This window comes from Oncorhynchus mykiss, chromosome 21 (assembly GCF_013265735.2).
Source record: "Oncorhynchus mykiss isolate Arlee chromosome 21, USDA_OmykA_1.1, whole genome shotgun sequence".
NCBI lineage: Eukaryota > Metazoa > Chordata > Actinopteri > Salmoniformes > Salmonidae > Oncorhynchus > Oncorhynchus mykiss.
This window is the reverse complement of record NC_048585.1, coordinates 41,608,835-41,623,181: the sequence shown is the minus strand read 5'-3', so window position 1 is coordinate 41,623,181 and position 14,347 is coordinate 41,608,835. Positions and strand designations below refer to the sequence as shown.

At 44.8% G+C, this 14,347-nt stretch overlaps 1 protein-coding gene across 1 annotated transcript; it reads right to left on the bottom strand.

Annotated features, from left to right (window-relative positions):
- Nucleotides 1–7,434: 7,434 nt before the first annotated feature.
- Nucleotides 7,435–13,932, bottom strand: LOC110500443 (Fc receptor-like protein 5). Its single transcript, XM_036956508.1, has 10 exons — nucleotides 13,545–13,932; nucleotides 12,610–12,654; nucleotides 12,174–12,446; nucleotides 11,685–11,948; nucleotides 11,179–11,463; nucleotides 9,015–9,278; nucleotides 8,509–8,829; nucleotides 8,133–8,411; nucleotides 7,772–8,020; nucleotides 7,435–7,556 (listed from the first exon to the last, which is right to left on the bottom strand). The coding sequence occupies exons 1-10, from the start codon at nucleotides 13,573–13,575 to the stop codon at nucleotides 7,435–7,437; spliced, it is 2,133 nt and encodes a 710-aa protein (XP_036812403.1). The 5' UTR covers nucleotides 13,576–13,932.
- Nucleotides 13,933–14,347: the final 415 nt, after the last annotated feature.

Here is a 14,347-nt window from a genome sequence, read left to right as displayed (position 1 = left end):
GTGTCTTTAGCTGATGGGGTGCAGCTTTTGAACTTTGCTCTTGGGGCATTTATGTTATATTCTTCAAGATTCAATGGGTAGATATAATTAAGTCCAAAAATTGATGCAGAAATAGCAGATTGACCTTTAACTCACACATTGTGGATCCTGAGATCTATACTACGCTGAAAGGAGGTTTGACCAAATTATGTTTTATGAAAAAGTTGAAGATGACAATATCCATTTACTGTAAGAAAGCACTCATACCATCTGGTGGATAAAATATAGTTTATTAAAAAAGCACAATGCAAAGATATTGTAAAAGTACAGGTGTCACGACTTCTGCTGAAGTCGGCTCCTCTCCTTGTTCGGGCGACATTTGGCGGTCGACGTTGTCATGTTGTGTCTTTCTGTCCTTTCCTTTCACCCTGTCTCCCTCTGCTGGTCGTATTAGGTTACCTTTTCTCCCCCGCTTTCCCCCAGCTGTTCCTTGTCTCCTCCTGACTACCTCGTCACCCCGTTTCCCACCTGTTCCCTTTTTCCCTCTGATTAGTCCCCTATATCTCTCTCTGTTTTTGTTCCTGTCCTTGTCGGATTCTTGTTTGTTGTGTTTCATGCCTGAGCCAGACTATCGTCATGTTTGCTGTAACCTTGTCCTGTCCTGTCGGAATCTGCCGGTCTATCTGAGCCTACCTATGTTTGGTTATTAAAGAAGCTCTGTTTAAGTTAGTTCGCTTTTGGGTCCTCATTCACTCACCGTAACAGAAGAATCCGACCAAGAATGGACCCAGCGACTTCGGATCCTCTCCACTCAGCCGTCGAGATCCAGGGAGCGATGCTAGGCAGACACGAGCAGGAATTGTCTGCTGCTCGACATGCCGTTGAGACCCTGGCCACCCAAGTCTCCAACCTCACAGAACAGGTTCACCATCTCCGCCTCGATCCACCGGCCACTTCCAGGGCTTTCGAATCTCCGGAGCCCAGAATCAATAACCCGCCGTGTTACTCTGGGGAGCCCACTGAATGCCGCTCGTTCCTCACCCAGTGTGATATTGTGTTTTCTCTCCAGCCCAACACTTACGCCAGGAGCACTGCTCGTGTCGCCTACGTCATATCTCTCCTTACTGGACGGGCTCGTGAGTGGGGCACGGCAATCTGGGAGGCAAGGGCTGAGTGTACTAACCAGTATCAGGACTTTAAGGAGGAGATGATACGGGTTTTTGATCGATCTGTTTTTGGGGAGGAGGCTTCCAGGGCCCTGGCTTCCCTATGTCAAGGCAATCGATCCATAACAGACTACTCTATTGAGTTTCGCACTCTTGCTGCCTCCAGTGGCTGGAACGAGCCGGCTTTGCTCGCTCGTCTTCTGGAGGGTCTCCGCGCAGAGGTAAAGGATGAGATTCTCTCCCGGGAGGTTCCTTCCAGCGTGGATTCCTTGATTGAACTCGCTATTCGCATTGAGCGACGGGTTGATCTTCGTCACCGAGCTCGTGGAAAGGAGCTCGCGTTCTCCGTTGCCCCCCTCTCCGCATCACTACCATCTTCCTCTGCCGGCTCGGGAGCTGAGCCTATGCAGCTGGGAGGTATCCGCATCTCGACTAAGGAGAGGGAACGGAGAATCACCAACCGCCTCTGTCTCTATTGCGGTTCTGCTGGTCATTTTGTCACTTCATGTCCAGTAAAAGCCAGAGCTCATCAGTAAGCGGAGGGCTACTGGTGAGCGCTACTACTCCTGTCTCTCCTTCAAGATCCTGCACTACCTTGTCGGTCCATCTACGCTGGACCGGTTCGTCAGCTTCCTGCAGTGCCTTAATAGACTCTGGGGCGGAGGGCTGTTTTATGGACGAGACCTGGGCTCGGGAACATGACATTCCTCTCAGACAGTTAAGGGAGTCCACGGCCTTGTTCGCCCTGGATGGTAGTCCTCTCCCCAGGATTCAGCGTGAGACGCTACCTTTAACCCTCACTGTTTCTGGTAATCATAGCGAAACCATTTCTTTTTTGATTTTTCGTTCACCTTTTACACCTGTTGTTTTGGGCCATCCCTGGCTAGTTTGTCATAATCCTTCCATTAATTGGTCTAGTAATTCTATCCTCTCCTGGAACGTCTCTTGTCATGTGAAATGTTTAATGTCTGCTATCCCTCCTGTTTCCTCTGTCTCTTCTTCACAGGAGGAGCCTGGTGATTTGACAGGGGTGCCGGAGGAATATCACGATCTGCGCACGGTGTTCAGTCGGTCCAGGGCCACCTCTCTTCCTCCACACCGGTCGTATGATTGTAGTATTGATCTCCTTCCGGGAACCACTCCCCCCCGGGGTAGACTATACTCTCTGTCGGCTCCCGAACGTAAGGCTCTCGAGGATTATTTGTCTGTAGCTCTTGACGCCGGTACCATAGTCCCCTCCTCCTCTCCCGCCGGAGCGGGGTTTTTTTTTGTCAAGAAGAAGGACGGGTCTCTGCGCCCCTGCATAGATTATCGAGGGCTGAATGACATAACAGTTAAGAATCGTTATCCGCTTCCTCTTATGTCTTCAGCCTTCGAGATCCTGCAGGGAGCCAGGTTTTTCACTAAGTTGGACCTTCGTAACGCTTACCATCTCGTGCGCATCAGGGAGGGGGACGAGTGGAAGACGGCGTTTAACACTCCGTTAGGGCACTTTGAATACCGGGTTCTTCCTTTCGGCCTCGCTAACGCTCCAGCTGTCTTTCAGGCATTAGTCAATGATGTCCTGAGAGACATGCTGAACATCTTTGTTTTCGTTTACCTTGACGATATCCTGATTTTTTTCACCGTCACTCCAGATTCATGTTCAGCACGTTCGACGTGTCCTCCAGCGCCTTTTAGAGAATTGTCTTTTTGTGAAGGCTGAGAAGTGCACTTTTCATGCCTCCTCCGTCACATTTCTCGGTTCTGTTATTTCCGCTGAAGGCATTAAGATGGATCCCGCTAAGGTCCAAGCTGTCATTGATTGGCCCGCCCCTAAGTCACGCATCGAGCTGCAGCGCTTTCTCGGCTTCGCGAACTTCTATCGTCGTTTCATCCGTAATTTCGGTCAGGTGGCAGCTCCTCTCACAGCCCTTACTTCTGTCAAGACGTGCTTTAAGTGGTCCGTTTCCGCCCAGGGAGCTTTTGATCTCCTCAAGAATCGTTTTACATCCGCTCCTATCCTTGTTACACCTGACGTCTCTAGACAGTTCGTTGTCGAGGTTGACGCGTCAGAGGTGGGCGTGGGAGCCATTCTTTCTCAGCGCTCCCTCTCTGACGACAAGGTCCACCCATGCGCGTATTTTTCTCATCGCCTGTCGCCGTCGGAACGTAACTATGATGTGGGAAACCGCGAACTGCTCGCCATCCGGTTAGCCCTAGGCGAATGGCGACAGTGGTTGGAGGGGGCGACCGTTCCTTTTGTCGTTTGGACTGACCATAGGAACCTTGAGTACATCCGTTCTGCCAAACGACTTAATGCGCGTCAGGCGCGTTGGGCGCTGTTTTTCGCTCGTTTCGAGTTCGTGATTTCTTATCGTCCGGGCTCTAAGAACACCAAGCCTGATGCTTTATCTCGTCTCTTCAGTTCTTCAGTAGCCTCCACTGACCCCGAGGGGATTCTCCCTGAGGGGCGTGTTGTCGGGTTGACTGTCTGGGGAATTGAGAGGCAGGTAAAGCAAGCGCTCACTCACACTCCGTCGCCGCGCGCTTGTCCTAGGAACCTTCTTTTCGTTCCCGTTCCTACTCGTCTGGCCGTTCTTCAGTGGGCTCACTCTGCCAAGTTAGCCGGCCACCCTGGCGTTCGGGGTACGCTTGCTTCCATTCGCCAGCGTTTTTGGTGGCCCACCCGGGAGCATGACACGCGTCGTTTCGTGGCTGCTTGTTCGGTCTGCGCGCAGACTAAGTCCGGTAACTCTCCTCCTGCCGGCCGTCTCAGGCCGCTTCCCATTCCCTCTCGACCGTGGTCTCACATCGCCTTAGATTTTGTCACCGGACTGCCTTCGTCAGCGGGGAAGACTGTTATTCTTACGGTTGTCGATAGGTTCTCTAAGGCGGCTCATTTCATTCCCCTTGCTAAGCTTCCTTCTGCTAAAGAGACGGCACAAATCATCATCGAGAATGTTTTCAGAATTCATGGCCTTCCGTCAGACGTCGTTTCGGACAGAGGTCCGCAATTCACGTCTCAATTTTGGAGGGAGTTTTGCCGTTTGATTGGGGCTTCCGTCAGTCTCTCTTCCGGCTTTCACCCCCAGTCTAACGGTCAAGCAGAACGGGCCAATCAGACTATTGGTCGCATCTTACGCAGTCTTTCTTTTCGCAACCCTGCGTCTTGGTCAGAACAGCTCCCCTCGGCAGAATACGCCCACAACTCGCTTCCTTCGTCTGCGACCGGGCTATCTCCTTTTCAGAGTAGCCTCGGGTACCAGCCTCCGCTGTTCTCATCTCAGTTCGCCGAGTCCAGCGTCCCCTCCGCTCAGGCTTTTGTCCAACGTTGCGAGCGCACCTGGAAGAGGGTCAGGTCTGCACTTTGCCGTTATAGGACGCAGACTGTGAGGGCTGCTAATAAGCGTAGAACTAAGAGTCCTAGATATTGTCGCGGTCAGAGAGTTTGGCTCTCCACTCAGAACCTTCCCCTTAAGACGGCTTCTCGCAAGTTGACCCCGCGGTTCATTGGTCCGTTCCGTATTTCTCGGGTCATTAATCCTGTCGCAGTTCGACTTCTTCTTCCGCGATACCTTCGTCGCGTCCACCCGGTCTTCCATGTCTCCTGTATTAAGCCCGTTCTTCGCGCCCCCGCTCGTCTTCCCTCCCCCCCCCCCATCCTTGTCGAGGGCGCACCCATCTACAGGGTCCGCAGGATTTTGGACATGCGTCCTCGGGGCCGTGGTCACCAGTACCTCGTAGATTGGGAGGGGTACGGTCCTGAGGAGAGGAGTTGGGTTCCCTCTCGGGACGTGCTGGACCGTGCGCTGATCGAGGATTTCCTCCGTTGCCGCCAGGTTTCCTCCTCGAGTGCGCCAGGAGGCGCTCGGTGAGTGGGGGGGTATTGTCATGTTGTGTCTTTCTGTCCTTTCCTTTCACCCTGTCTCCCTCTGCTGGTCGTATTAGGTTACCTTTTCTCCCCCGCTTTCCCCCAGCTGTTCCTTGTCTCCTCCTGACTACCTCGTCACCCCGTTTCCCACCTGTTCCCTTTTTCCCTCTGATTAGTCCCCTATATCTCTCTCTGTTTTTGTTCCTGTCCTTGTCGGATTCTTGTTTGTTGTGTTTCATGCCTGAGCCAGACTATCGTCATGTTTGCTGTAACCTTGTCCTGTCCTGTCGGAATCTGCCGGTCTATCTGAGCCTACCTATGTTTGGTTATTAAAGAAGCTCTGTTTAAGTTAGTTCGCTTTTGGGTCCTCATTCACTCACCGTAACAGACGTCACCGGCCTTCTAGTCATCGCCGCTCCACTTGTCATTCTTCCATTTGTTTTGTCTTGTTTCCGTGCACACCTGGTTTACATTCCCTAATCACACTACATATATATTCCCTCTGTTTCCCCCATGTCTTTGTGTGGAATTGTTTCGTTACGTATTATGGTGTGTGTGTGTGTGTGTGTGTGTGTGTGTTTGTGCATGTGTGCATTGAGAGCGCAAAATCCTGTTCCGGTTTCCTTCTGCTCCTCCTCTGATGGTGTGTCCTTCCATCCTTCCATCCGTCCATCCATCCATCCCTCCAACCCGCCATCCTTTCATCCTCTCCATCCCTCCATCCCTGACCCCCTCAAGTACCTGCAGCACAAGTTGTTTAGGACATGCAGTCAAACAAAATCTTAAGAATCAAACAAAGATACATACTTTAAATAGCTACATTATACTTTGATATCAGAGCATTAGTTCCATATTAGTATCATATGTAGTATCAATAGCATATGGCTATTAGTCTTACCTGAAGCTGTACCTGGCTTCACTTGAGAATAGACGGAATCTTCCTCAGGTGGGGTTGATGTTTCTGTCAGGGGTGAGGATAAAACATCAGAATAATATAACAGTTATATACAGAATATTATGCAGCTAGTCAATATGGGGTCAGAGGTGTGAGGTTATGATAGAGGGAATATTGAAGGAGGGATGTCCCAGTCTTACCTTTCTTCTTCTTGGCTTTGGCCTTCTGTTTAAGGTCAACCTCAGCATAGGTCACATCAACAGGTCCAGTTGCTGCTGAAAATGGACATTTCCAGTGAACAAATTAAGGAATTAGCTTATTGAAAACTCTGCATCTTTTTCAAATCTCCAAAATCACACATTTAGATTCCACTGACTGCCAACCTATAGTATGGGTCTCACCTGTGGTCTTCCATGCCTTGATCTCAGAATAGACTGGATTTTCTTTGGGATCAGCTGGCATTTCTGAGGAGGAGGAGGTGAGAATTTGTACGTTTTTATCAAATTTGACGAGTAAAAAACACTGCTACATTTAGTATTAATTTATGTAACAGTTGAGAATTACTTCTCTTTTTCTTGTCCAACTCTTTGAGTTGAATCTGTGCGTACGTCACCTCACTTGATTCAGCAGTAGCAGCACCAGAATCTGAAATATACAGGTAATACACTAATATCTCTACTTACTGTTAGTATGCTAGTCATATTAAACGTATGAAGAACAGCAACAACAACGCTATACTGTATTCATGCTAAATTTAACATACAGGTAGCCTAGTGGTTAATAACCAAAAGGTTGCTGGATCGAATCCCTGAGTTGACAAGGTAAATGTCTGTCGTTCTGCCCCTGAGCAACCCACTCTTAACCAGGCGCCGAAGACGTGGATGTCGATTAAGGCAGCCCCCTGCACCTCTCTGATTCAGAGTTAAATGCGGAAGACACATTTCATTTGAAGGCATTCAGTTATGTACAACTGACTAGGTATCCACCTTTATCTTTCCCAGTACCATTGTCGCTATTGTCTGAGGGTGTGATTGTATCATAGATGTTAGCGCCACCTGTTGGTCAAAGAATAGAGAGAAAGATTAATAGGTTGGTTTTCCATCAGCTTGCCTAGGGACATAGAGTACGGTAACATGTATATAAAGTGAATGGTGAAAAGTCAGTATGTGAAGTTACAGAGAGGAGAGTGACAGTGGTCTGGGATGAGAGACTGACCATGCTGCAGATTATTATACCCAGCATCAGGAGCCTGGCCCTGGGTAGATCCTTGGTCCTGTTGGAGGTCCAGGTTGGTCCTCTGGAGCTGGTGGGGCCTACAGGGAGAGAGATACTCATGAAACACACAGATTATATTTTACTGTATGAAAAGGAACGTAGTTGAAAGGCAGGTGTACTCACGAGAACATTATGTTGCAACATGAATCTGTAATGAGAAATGCATACTATTATACTGTATCAAGTCGTTACTGTTTTAAACATTTGTAATTAGACATTTTTCTCCTAAACATGTTGAATGAGTTAAATGAGAATTTATAAAAGTCTCACCTTTTGGCTTTTTTATATCGACACAGCAGTACCAGGAGAATGGCCAGTAGAACACCAGCAACAACCAGGCCCACAACCACTCCTACTAGGACTGATGTAGAGGGTCCAGGAGTTACGCCTGGAGAGGGAACAGCAAATCACCATCAGGTTCTGAGGTAGTTGTAGAAAATAAATAAAGTAGTGGACAAAGTGAATATATATTTGACAACTGACTTGAGATCAGATGACCAGTCTGAGCTTGTAACCATACCTACAGTATGCTTTTTAACACAACAAATGACTGGTGACCACAGATATTATGAAAAGGTCATGTGATCATGACCCTTTTCTCACCTCTCACTGTCACCCAGCTCTCTGGTGATATTACTTTAATAGATGTACACTTATAGGAGCCTTCATCTGACTTGGACACTGCAGGGATGGTCATTTCTCCTGTGGTCTCATTCCTGATGAGTACTCCATCTTTGTAGAAATCAACCTTGGGGTTCGGTTTTGTTTCCTGATTTCTATTTGTACAGCGTAGAGTCACAGAGTCTCCCTCAGTTATGGGATAGGCAGGGCTCTCCAGGATCAGAGGGCCATCTGTGTAACATAATATATAATTTAAACTGTAAATCTGAAGTACAGAATTGAACATCATTATCATACATTGTAATGTAAGAAAGTGTTAGTGAATGTTGGACAATAGACGTACCAGCCACTGTGATGTTGACAGCATTACTGTACTCTCCTGATCCAGACTCACACCAGTAAACTCCACTGTCCTTTTTACGTGTGAATCTGATGGTACATGTGGACCCTGCTATTGATCCCCAGTTAGAGCCACATCCTGACTCCACTGCTTTCTCTCTGTATCTCTTCAGTCTCCATCCAGTAGAGTTCCCCTTCTCCCCACAGCTTAGTGAGAGAGACTTTGATGTAAAGTGTTGATTTCTGTTAGGTCTTATTTTGAGAGACACTGAAGTTTGCGGATCTGAAACAGTAACAGTGACAGAGTCAAATGGATAGTTATATATACACATGAGAGTGACTTAAATATGATTAAATGCAGTTTCAATGCAGTTAGTTACCTCCTGACCAGAAAAACTGAGGTTCACTGTAGATTGTGTCATAGACTGGGTCTCCTCTCCCTGCTCTACACACATATCCTCCTGTGTGACTAGGACCAGCAGGGATCAGAGTGTAGGAGTCTTCACTAGTCCCACTGCCAGATAGAGGCTCTACAGAATAGGACCTTTCTGATAGGGAGGGTAACCCAGCTGTGTAGGGAACAGTTTGGTACCAGAAGAACCTCCAGCCTGTAGATGACTCTTTAACCCCACAGCTCAGAGTAACTGAGTCTCCAGGGTTCAGCCACTGAGGAGAGACACTTAGGACAGCTTGGGGTTGATCTGTTATGAAGGAAATGACACAAATAAAATGTTCAGTCTTTAAAATGTTTACTCATTTTGTTACTATGGTATTGTACCTTACCCCAAAATAAAACTACAGTTTTGATACATCATTGATCTCACTGTCTGCTCTTTGACCTCATCCCTTATGTCTTTCTCTTGCAATCCCATAAAAACAGACTTACCTAACACGGTCAATTGTATAGCATTACTTGTCTGGGAGTGTTTTAAGCCATTTCTTTTCTGAAGACCTTCACAGGTATATAGACCATTCTTTGCAGGACTGATTCTGTACTCAGGCTCTGTTTTGGTGTAGACCGACATCCCACTGTTATAAAAAGCATACTCAATCTTTTCTCCCCCCTGTATGTCACATCTGAGAGTGACAGTCTCTCCACTGAAAATCTGGGGCCAGTTGAGTTGGAGGGTCAGAACAGCCGCAGGTCTCTCTGCACAGACACAACACAGAAAATAAACATTATCACACACCTTGGAATGTAAAATAATGTTGATCAACATTCATCACAACATGACCATATCATATGTTGTCATTTCTGAACATACGTATGCAGTCTGAACTGTCTGACTTACCAAGATCTGGTCATCAGAATATATGTACAGTGATGTCCACACACAGACACACACACACACACACATATACACATATACAGTGCCTTGCGAAAGTATTCGGCCCCCTTGAACTTTGCGACCTTTTGCCACATTTCAGGCTTCAAACATAAAGATATAAAACTGTATTTTTTTGTGAAGAATCAACAACAAGTGGGACACAATCATGAAGTGGAACGACATTTATTGGATATTTCAAACTTTTTTAACAAATCAAAAACTGAAAAATTGGGCGTGCAAAATTATTCAGCCCCCTTAAGTTAATATTTTGTAGCGCCACCTTTTGTTTCGATTACAGCTGTAAGTCGCTTGGGGTATGTCTCTATCCGTTTTGCACATCGAGAGACTGAAATTTTTTCCCATTCCTCCTTGCAAAACAGCTCGAGCTCAGTGAGGTTGGATGGAGAGCATTTGTGAACAGCAGTTTTCAGTTCTTTCCACAGATTCTCGATTGGATTCAGGTCTGGACTTTGACTTGGCCATTCTAACACCTGGATATGTTTATTTTTGAACCATTCCATTGTAGATTTTGCTTTATGTTTTGGATCATTGTCTTGTTGGAAGACAAATCTCCGTCCCAGTCTCAGGTCTTTTGCAGACTCCATCAGGTTTTCTTCCAGAATGGTCCTGTATTTGGCTCCATCCATCTTCCCATCAATTTTAACCATCTTCCCTGTCCCTACTGAAGAAAAGCAGGCCCAAACCATGATGCTGCCACCACCATGTTTGACAGTGGGGATGGTGTGTTCAGGGTGATGAGCTGTGTTGCTTTTACGCCAAACATAACGTTTTGCATTGTTGCCAAAAAGTCCCATTTTGGTTTCATCTGACCAGAGCAACTTCTTCCACATGTTTGGTGTGTCTCCCAGGTGGCTTGTGGCAAACTTTAAACAACACTTTTTATGGATATCTTTAAGAAATGGCTTTCTTCTTGCCACTCTTCCATAAAGGCCAGATTTGTGCAATATACGACTGATTGTTGTCCTATGGACAGAGTCTCCCACCTCAGCTGTAGATCTCTGCAGTTCATCCAGAGTGATCATGGGCCTCTTGTCTGCATCTCTGATCAGTCTTCTCCTTGTATGAGCTGAAAGTTTAGAGGGACGGCCAGGTCTTGGTAGATTTGCAGTGGTCTGATACTCCTTCCATTTCAATATTATCGCTTGCACAGTGCTCCTTGGGATGTTTAAAGCTTGGGAAATATTTTTGTATCCAAATCCGGCTTTAAACTTCTTCACAACAGTATCTCGGACCTGCCTGGTGTGTTCCTTGTTCTTCATGATGCTCTCTGTGCTTTTGACGGACCTTTGAGACTATCACAGTGCAGGTGCATTTATACGGAGACTTGATTACACACAGGAGGATTGTATTTATCAACATTAGTCATTTAGGTCAACATTGGATCATTCAGAGATCCTCACTGAACTTCTGGAGAGAGTTTGCTGCACTGAAAGTAAAGGGGCTGAATAATTTTGCACGCCCAATTTTTCAGTTTTTGATTTGTTAAAAAAGTTTTAAATATCCAATAAATGTCGTTCCACTTCATGATTGTGTCCCACTTGTTATTGATTCTTCACAAAAAAATACAGTTTTATATATTTATGTTTGAAGCCTGAAATGTGGCAAAAGGTCGCAAAGTTCAAGGGGGCCGAATACTTTCGCAAGGCACTGTATATATATATATACAGACACACACACACACACACACACACACTTACTCACCTTTCACAGTGATAGTGACAGGATCGCTGATGATTGATGATATGGATCTGGACTGGATCTCTCCCTGACACCAGTAGAGACCCTGGTCAGACTCAGCAGCACTACTGATGGTGAAGGTGGCTCCTGTTGTAGTGTGTCTGCCAGACAAGGTCACTACTTTCTTAGTGTTGTCTTTGTACCATATATACCTCCAGCCACTGTCAGACCCCACTGAACACGTCAGAGTTACTGTCTTTCCAGTGTATGCAGGGTTTGGATACACGCTCAGTGTAGTTTCAGGAAGAGCTAAGAAAACAGAGAGCAGAATATCAAAACGTCTGGATACATGTTTGGTCATTTCTAATAATTTAGCTATTGTTATGTTTTGATTAAAGTTGATTTTAAATAGGGGTATGTTGTCTCTATTCAGTTAGAATTTACACTCTATACAGTATATTTAGATGTACCCTCATTTTCTCAAATTTCAGAATGTCCAGACAGTGATTGAAAATTAATAGCGAGCTCACTAGTGACACTAATGTGGAGAGATGAGCTGAGATATGAATTTTGGGGCCGTCTTGTCCTTGTCCCCTGACACTGGTACTGACCAGCCTGATCAGAGAGAGAGATGGTGGTGGTTTTACTGGTCTGACTAGAAAGCCGTTCTTTATTTATTAACCAGTGGTACGTCCAGTCTGTGTAGTTTGATATGACACACTGCAGCTTGACTGTGTCTCCAGAATACAGTGTCTCCTGGGTAGTGACCATCTTCACTGAGGCTGTAGGCAGAGCTGTGAAACAGTTTGTCTTCAATCAGTTAAAAGTATGATCTTAGTTCCATACACCATATTTCTTCAATTATTACATGAAAGGAGAATTAATTAAAGTAAGAATCTTAACTGCAATAGTAGACAGAATTTTTTTAAACGACAAAATAGCATCCTTGAAATGGGCCCCAATGTCAAGTGGTTATTGACAAGGAGGGACTGATGTGAATGAGAGACGAGATGACTTACCTGTCACTGTCAGTCTGACTACATCACTCCACTCAGAATACGTCCCATTACCAATATGTTTACCCAGACACCTGTAGTCACCACTGTTTGAAATATTATCCCCACTGATCTCATATTTATGCTTCCGACTGGGTAAGTCTACACCATCCTTGCTCCATGTGTATTTCCAGTCAGTGACTTTTCCCCTCTGTATGGTACATCTGAGAGTGACAGATTCTCCACTGAATATCTGGGAGGGTTTGGGGTGTTTGGTCAGAACAGCCTTTGCCTGTCCTGCACAAAATAAAACCAGAATGAAACAATTTATTTACACATGTTATTTTGAGACAATCAAAACACAAAATATGTTTATCTAAAAGCAGCTTTAAAAATGACAAATAAAACATTTGATGACGCATTAAGAGATGGAGGCTTGATCAAGTGTACAAATATCTACCATCATCGTCTTCAGAGTGTCCAGAGTAGATGTGTGTACTCAGCACTGCAACAAAGAATGTCACATTGCTCCAATATTTGGTTGAAATAAATAACAACATGCCATATTCATGTTACTTATTACCAAATCCACCTTTAATTTATTTTAAAGGTGCAATCTATGATTTCTACACACCTTTTTTATCATTACATTAATCATAGGCATTTATTCTTGAAGAGTATAACTTTTAATTCCCTCAACTGTCTTATCCCATCATCATCCCCAAAAAATTGTTATTTTATGACAATTATTGTAAACAATGTAGATGAATGAATTTCCTTAGCCCCATCCCTCAGCCATATGCCACAAAAAGTGTCAGGGTGGCCATTCTGTTGTAGTTTGATTTACGGACTGCAGCTTTAAATGGCCGCTGACTTCCCGTGTTCTGCACACAGAGAGACCACAAACACCAAAACACCACTCATTAATCTCTTAACACAGTTTACTATAACTGTAGCGTAGGAACCCTCAACCATTTACAATAATCACTTCTTGATACTACAACACATCCAACAAATATTGCATTTTATATTCGTTGTCATTGATAGCACATTTTGCAACCACTGAGTTGGCACCACTTTTTAGTTCCTGAGTGAAGACCTGGTTAAATGCACAGCACCACACTAACCAGGTCTGCATGGCATCGGCTATACAATCTCAGGTTCTCACAGAGATGCAACATCAATGTAGAATGGTCACTTTCTACACAATATTTGCTGCAATTTCCTTTGAGTGACATTTACTAATGTTTTCTCAATAAGGGCTGAAACACCAAAAACAAAGCTGAAGCATTAAACTGTCTTCATTTTGATTAATGTCTTATTCCTTTTTCCCTTAAATTCTTATTAAATGAGGTAATTAGTGTTCATAAACAAACACACTAACTCAGTACTTACATAGTAGCAAACAGAACAAGGTGTGCTCCATTCTGTCCCCACAGACAAGTGACTTTCTCTACAACTACAGTCCTTCTAACAAACTCCTCTACTTCCTATATGATGACAGTCTGCTTAGATCACACCACTTCATGCTTAGATCACACCACTTCACCGTACACAGAAAAGCAAAGTAATATTCTAGAGATTATTCTCACTAACACACAAACGCACACACACACACAACCTCACATGGTTCTGTTATGAGTAATACTTTTAGCTACTGTCTACATAGATATGTTTGTTATTGTGTTGTTTATGGATGTATTTACATGTATCTGTATATGTGATGTGTATCAGGGCTATTGTTCATGTACTATATTTTGTGTGTGTGTGTGTGTGTGTGTGTGTGTGTGTGTGTGTGTGGTGTGGGGTTTGTTTGTGTGTGTGTGTGTGTGTGTATTGTTTGTGTGTGTGTGTGTGTGTGTGTGTGTGTGTGTGTGTGTGTGTGTGTGTGTGTGTGTGTGTGTGTGTGTGTGTGTGTGTGTGTATTGTTTGTGTTTTGTTTATTATTTTCATAATATTTTTACTTTTTTTCACTTGCTTTTCTTTTTGTAATTGATTTTTTTACTTATTTACTTTTTAAAATTTTTATACACATGATTTTTTACTCTTTGGGTGGTATTTTCTAAAAACTGCATTGTTGGTTAAGGGCTTGTAAGTAAAGTGTAGAGTGTAGATTGTGGGACACATGTACAACATGTGTGAAGAAACCAACATGGGGAGAGAAAGGTTACAGGGGAAAGCAGTTACAGACTTCACCT

Coding starts and splice junctions, on each gene's coding strand:
- LOC110500443 (XM_036956508.1), bottom strand. CDS start 13,575: ATGGAGCACACCTTGTTCTGTTTGCTACTAT. Junction 12,655..13,544: donor CTTGTTCTGTTTGCTACTAT/GTAAGTACTGAG, acceptor TCTTTGTTGCAG/TGCTGAGTACACACATCTAC. Junction 12,447..12,609: donor ACACTCTGAAGACGATGATG/GTAGATATTTGT, acceptor TATTTTGTGCAG/GACAGGCAAAGGCTGTTCTG.